At 41.2% G+C, this 6,874-nt stretch overlaps 1 protein-coding gene across 1 annotated transcript in view; it reads left to right on the forward strand.

Annotated features, from left to right (window-relative positions):
- Positions 1-6,874, forward strand: part of LRP8 (low density lipoprotein receptor-related protein 8, apolipoprotein e receptor) — a gene marked incomplete at its 5' end in the record, with an annotated part of 181,588 nt that extends 174,714 nt beyond the window's left edge. The window contains 6 exons of the mRNA XM_010083820.1: positions 1,085-1,226; positions 1,672-1,824; positions 2,532-2,762; positions 4,771-4,839; positions 5,071-5,243; positions 6,305-6,874. Coding sequence (XP_010082122.1) covers positions 1,085-1,226; positions 1,672-1,824; positions 2,532-2,762; positions 4,771-4,839; positions 5,071-5,243; positions 6,305-6,343 — 807 coding nt within the window. The remainder of the gene's footprint in view (positions 1-1,084; positions 1,227-1,671; positions 1,825-2,531; positions 2,763-4,770; positions 4,840-5,070; positions 5,244-6,304) is intronic.

Genomic DNA, 6,874 nt, shown 5'->3' on the forward strand with positions numbered 1-6,874 from the left:
ATCAGCAGGCGGGACAACCATTCACTGAGTGACACTGCAACATTCATGTCTTTTGAAAGTCAGACTTTGAGGGGAGCTGCGTGGGCTCAGAGCAGCCTCTCAGCCCGCGGTGGAACACTCTGCTGCTCCCAGCAGCTTTGTTTCATGCATCTTTGTGTACCTGTGTCACATTTTCTGGTGCCAACAGAACCCTCAGGGGAGGATGGCCCCCTAAATTTTGCTGCATTGGCTGGTTGTTTCTGTTGTCCATCCCAGCATCTGCAGAAGTATCCTCAGAAACGTTTTCACCTGTCTCAGGAGTCTTAAGGCTTCAGATGGGAGTATCTGTGCCAGCAAGGCACTCGCCAGGCTCCCCCTGCAGTCACTGGGCACCAGTGCACTGCTGAGGCTAGGGACTGGGCACTGAAAAGGTGTTTGTTCACCTTGTTCTGAAAGGGTCAGGTAATTCTCTTTTAGGCTGAAGGCTCGTTATGACACATAAACCCTGCCACACATCAGAGAAACCTCCCTGACAAAAAAAAAAAAATAGCTGTGATCCTACAAAGACATAAGTCTATTTTCACAAAGGCTTCAATTGAAAACCCTAATCTTGTAGATTAGAGTACTCTTGTACCATTCAGTAGCCTTACTAAGAACAGCGCAGTAATTAATTAAATAGTACAGTTCAGATCCTCAGATGTCATCAAGGACAAAGATCCTGTATTTGAAAAGAAGAAAAAAATCAGCAGAGACAACAAAGTTTCTAAGAATGGCCCTTCGGTTCTGCTCACGATCCACCCTATCTTTAAAAAAAAAAGTTCAGAAACAATGGATGCAGCTCTTCTGTACTTAACCAAGGTTCTGCTCCCTCATCTGAGCCTCCCAGCTGCTCAAATTTACAAAGTATTTTATAAACATGTAGGAGTGCTGTGCTTTTGGACATTAGAAATGACAGTGTCCAAAAAAAAAAGAAAAAAGCTGCAGATAGGAATAGCATGAACCAAATGTGTCCCAAGGTAGGAACACAGTGCAGTGACTTTGTGACTAGTGGAGTCTAATCCAACTTGAGCTGGGCTGGGTTAGAAATCCTTTGTATTTCCTGCAGGACAGAGTGTTCTGGACTGACCTGGAGAATGAAGCAATCTTCAGCGCAAACAGGCTGAATGGCTTGGACATCTCCGTTTTGGCAGAAAATCTCAATAATCCTCATGACATCGTGGTGTTTCATGAATTAAAGCAGCCCAAAGGTAAGGCATGTCCTCAGGGTATCGTGACCCTAAATCAGGTTTATTTGAGCTAGTAAATGAAATGCTTCCCGAAGGCTTGATGAGAGAGAAAGCACAGGTAATAATGTGAAATCAATGCCTAGTGTTTGCAGTTCCTGCATAATTAATTCAGCAGCAGCATTTCTTGAAAAGTCTGCAGTTTGTTAATAGCTGTTTAATTAGCATCTTTGATAGCAGTGAGTTACTCTCGTCACAGTGATGCTTGCCAGTCATTATCTATTTGGGCAGTTTTTACAGTAGTGTGTAAGGTTCTGCTCTACTCCAGACTGTTAGGATGCTTAAGCAGCCCAATTAATTGAGGTAGGGAGTGGAAGAAATTCTTTGTAGAGGACCTGATATTTCTTTGCCAAGAACAAGAAATAAATAATTAGAAAAATAACTTGTCTTTTCTTCCATCCTGGAACAGCTCCAGATTCCTGTGAGCTCAGTGCCCAACCCAACGGAGGCTGCGAGTATCTGTGTCTTCCTGCACCTCAGATCTCTCCCCATTCTCCCAAGTACACGTGTGCCTGTCCTGACAACATGTGGCTGGCTCCTGACATGAAAAAATGCTACAAAGGTAAATACGATCACATTGCTGTTTCGCTATTCCAACAAAATCATACTCACAGTGAATATATTTCATGATGGTGGAACACAAACATTAGCTTTTGTATTCTACATACTTGCTGCCTTCTGAACACAGCGTTGTGGTGTCCTTTATTGAAAACCTGCTTATTTCTGAAAGCGTGACCAGAAAAGGATACAGCAGGAAGAGGAAAAAGGAGTAAGGCCCAGCACTAAAAGTGTGAATGGCCAATAAATCATTAAAAATTTGCCATGTTATTGCCCTATAGATACAGGATCTGGAGAGGCCACAGTCATTGCTGATGATACCCTGATGAGACAGGTGATTTCAATGTCGTTTTCCCTAACATGCAAATGGTTCCTGGTACAAATTCTGTATCTTCTGAAGTACTGAAAATAACCGTGATCTTTGAACTTCTTAACTACCTCCCATCCATAGTGCTTTATTTTATTTTATTTTATTTACTATCAATATATATTTTATTTATTTACTATCAATAAATAACGCTTGACTTCAGGAAATCATTTATGTAGCTTTAGGCAGAGAACAATCCATAGTCTGACTACCTGGTAAATAAAAGTGCAATGTGGTTTCTACTTCTAATGAGTAAACAACCCTCCCCAGAATTCTATCACCATTTGTGATTTGCTTTTATGTTCTTGCTTTTACCAGATTTCATGTTTGCTCTTGCTTTTCAGATCTTCCAGCTACTTCAGCTAGCATACTGGTTTCTACAGCCGCAGCATCCCGTACTGCTGATACTGCGACCACTGCAACTGGAATTGGCAGCACCAACACCACCACTGAAGTCGCCCCCAAAGCTGTATCAGAAGCTACGATTACCATCCCAAGTTTTCAGTTACCTTCCACCATATCCATCCTGATAGATTCTGAGATGACCACTGGAAACAGTAATTTATCACAGCACTGTAAGAGAATGAGGTTCCTCTTTTTTTTTTTCTATATATACCGAACCACAAACACTCATGCACTGGCGGGAGACCTGACGTAACATCTGAGTCGTGAAAAGGTCAGATGCAGGCACATCCTGTTGCACAGCAGGAGACATCAGGTGCTCGTTCTGCAGACACCGCCGTTATAATGGCTGATGTGATTCCAGTCTCTTGGGATGTTAACGAACTCAGGTCAGGTTTTCATCCAACAAACGTGCAACTGACTCTAGAGATGAGGCCCAGAGAGTTCATACTCGTCCTCGCCTTGTGCCTAATACTAGTTCATCCCAGCTTCAGCGCTGTTGTAGTGCTGCACACCGTAATATAGATGATTCTACAGGCACTTCCCGATTTTAATTGTTGAATTATTAATGTGATCCAGCATATGCTGTGGGGGAAAAATGCCTCCTGTCCAGCTTTAGCCCTGGACATTTTGAATTCCTACAGCCCAAGACAAGCTGCGTCTGTTTTGTGTGGCTGTGCTTTGCACGTGAATGTGGCCTGGTCCATGACGTGGGTTTGAAGATTTTCATTCCAATATCAGAAAAGTATCCCAGTGGAGAGCACTAGTAGGCTCCATTGAAGTTCACCCTACGTGATGAGTGTGTAATGAAAAGCCAACCTCCCATCCCAGTGCTAACAGGTAATCAGTCCCTCTAGATCGTGCTGCCAAGGCAAAGCAGAAAAGCTGAACGGCTTTTCCAAAAAAAAAAAAAAAAAATTCTAGTCCAGAGAAAAGACTTTACTCCTCAGGACTGTCATTCAAGGACTCAAACAGATCTAGATTGCTTTAAAAAGAGTAACATATTTTTTCTTTATTTCCCTGAGCAGAACAGGCAGTTTCCATTGCATCTGGAAAGCAAAAATAACCCATCCCTGTGTGACCAGGGAGCCTTTAGTGGTAACAGCGACGCAGCGTGCTCTGTACTGCCTGTGGGAAAGCAGAACCCAATTTCTAAAATTCATTCTTGTAAGTTCTTTTTGTGCAAATGTCTTTCAAATGCAATAATTAACTTTTTAATAAGCCATGGAAGCAAGATGCACATTTGAAATAGTCTGACTTATTTAGTAAATAACTATGCAGTAGAACGGCCTGCCACAGGGAAGTATTTAAAAGGATAAATTGCCTTTTAAGTTCCATGAATTAGTGTATCAAAAGACAAACAACTGTTAGCTCCTCCTCTCTCAATTCCAGATAATTTAGCAAAAATAAATTTTCTGTGCTGATCCCCTATTACAAGAGCTCAGAACAAACATTTTTATTGAAAGGTGTATTTTTTTTTTACATTATTTTTCCCTATAATTGTTTTTTTCTATTGTAAGTACAGTATCAAGTTTTGGGGCCATTCTTGCACGCTGAGGCAGGCTGCAGCAATGAGTGACATACGTGTTGACTAACTCCTGAGCTTTAAATAAATAAAAAAATAATTAGAAAAGCTGTGCAGATGACTTTTGAACTACTACTTCTGACAGCTCAATAAATCATTAATTGTGTCAGTACTAGAAAATGTTTTACTGTGGGTTTTGAAGAGCGCTATTCACCCTCCCCAGATCCATGCATTGTCTGTCATGGGTTTTACAACTGATGCCTTTTTTGTGCCTGAAAATCAAAGGCACAAGTACAGTCACTTACGCATTTCTGGTTAGAGCTGCTCTGGCTGGTGGCACTGTACTGAGCCTGTCCCTGAGCTGGCCCCCCTCTCCTGGTGTGAAGTTTGCAATCCGGCGACGGCAGGAGCACTTCATGGCCAGGCTGTTTATTGTTTCTAAAAAGAAACTGCTCAGCTTAGCCTAGAGTTATGTGTACATGTTTTTTATTTTCTCCATAATAATTTTATTACAAAGCTTTTAATTAACTCTTTGATTGCAAAAGCTTTCTCATGGGCAGAACAACAAACATGGTTACTAACATAACACACTCTCTAACTGTGGCTTTGAAACCAGCAACTGAGTTAAATAATCAGAACAACTTCTGTAATTACAGATGCAAATAATGACCAAGGCTTTGATTCAACGGTGACAGCAGCTGTCATTGGAATTGTCATTCCTGTTGGTAAGCTGATTTGATTTAACCTTTGAAGGAGATCATACCAAAATACTCGTGCAAATACACCCCTGACTTTCAGGTTTGGGGTGGGAAAGAAAAAAAAACTGCTGAAATGGGGAAAAGCAGTCTGGCTTCAAGAACGTTGTACAAGGATGGGTACCTACCTGGGAACATCCCAGCAGAGTCATGCCCTCCCCACGAAACTGCCTAAACAGCCCTTTCTTCCCCTTTTGTCAGTGGTCATCGGCTTGCTGTGCATGGGGGGATACCTCATCTGGAGAAACTGGAAACGGAAGAATACGAAAAGCATGAATTTTGACAATCCTGTATATAGGAAGACAACAGAAGAGGAAGACGAAGATGAAATCCACATTGGGCGGACTGCCCAAATCGGACATGTCTACCCAGCAGTAAGTGTCTAGGAAAACTGCTGACAGAGAAGATTAATTTTGTTGGGAGTTTAGATACAGAATCATCTCCAGCCAATTACAGCACTGGTTATTTGCCATATAATGACAAAACCCAGAACTTCTGTAATCATCATTGAATAGGTAGAAGCTGAAACTTCTAGGCAGCTCATGCAGTTGTCTCGGAATATAGCGGTCTATAGAATATGATACTCTGTTCAAACAAAGAATAATTGTTCCAACCCATGTACCTAGTAAGCCAGCAAGTATAAAGCTAGCCAGCTCAGGAGCTCAGTACGTGATGGCTGATTAGTTATCCTCACTGGATAGATCTGTTAGATTGCTACCAAGTGTGTAAACTACCTTAAGGATAACTTGAGTTTCTCTACAAGAGCAGGGAGACTACTTTCTCTATAATATAACAGCACAAAGAAGAGTCAGATTCCTCACAATAAGGAGGGAGTGAGGTTCTGGAAGAAGTTAAGGAAATTTCCCTTGACAAGATGAAGCTTTACAAAAAGCAGACCCTCATTGTGATAGCAAGTCCTGTGGCTGCAGAAGGGAGAGCACCTGTTCTGCACAGCAGTTTGTAAGGAGCCTCCTTCCAAGCAGCCCCAGCAAGATGAAGCACTGGCAGTTATAACTGGGTTGTACTTTTAGGAGAAAGCATAAAAATCCCCAAGTAATGAGTGAAGGCAATATAACCTCTTAGGCAGGCGGGCACCTAGCTCACACCCTGTATTATCTAAAGATCCTGACAAAGATCCCCCTAGAGAAGGTGGTGTCCCTTACAAGGAACTCCATCCAGTACACAAGTGAGGTAAACTTTCCAACACCTCTGCAGTAGCACTTGATCAAGCAACCCCATGGGGGGGGGGGGGGGGGGGGGGGGGACATTACACTGACTAGATGTCCTTAAAACTAATGGAGGAATAAGTGCATAAAATAGATTTGTCACCAATTCACTAAGGACAACGAGATTTTTTAACAAATACAAGTTAGCAACAGTATCACAAGTGACAAATTTTCTCAAGTCTGTTTTTTTTTTTCTTTTTCCTTCACAGCGTGTAGCATTAAGCTTAGAAGACGATGGGTTGCCATGAGGATGAAGTTGCTGCTCCAAACAACACACTGAACAAATTTGCTTTGGATCACAGAACCTGCTTCTTCTTCTTAATCGTTATTTATGTTGCAGAAGGGTAACCACAAAGTTATAATGAACTGCAAACATCCAAAGGATGTGAGAGTTTTGTATGTATAATCTTTTATACACATTTTAACTTGTTGCACTACCCATTTGTGATAGTGAATAAGCGACAGCTGAGCTACTAACTCAATGTACATAACCAGCCAGGCTGAAGGTTCGGTAGCTATTGCTTTATTTTAAGACTATATTTATAGATATTTTGTAAATATGTTGAATATGCTTTGTGGCTATCCATCAACATAAGTAAAAAAAATTATGTACAGGCAGTTTAGAAATATTTATTAACAAAATCTGGATTATAAGATCTGTTCTGTAAATATAGTAGAGGGGTGAGAGTATTTATTTTTTGTATGTTTGGCTTGCTGTGCATAGATTACCTGTGTATGTATCTATCTAGACTAGATAGATATATATGCATATAAATATA

The sequence above is a fragment of the Pterocles gutturalis genome, unplaced genomic scaffold (genome assembly GCF_000699245.1).
Source record: "Pterocles gutturalis isolate BGI_N339 unplaced genomic scaffold, ASM69924v1 scaffold8990, whole genome shotgun sequence".
Lineage (NCBI taxonomy): Eukaryota > Metazoa > Chordata > Aves > Pterocliformes > Pteroclidae > Pterocles > Pterocles gutturalis.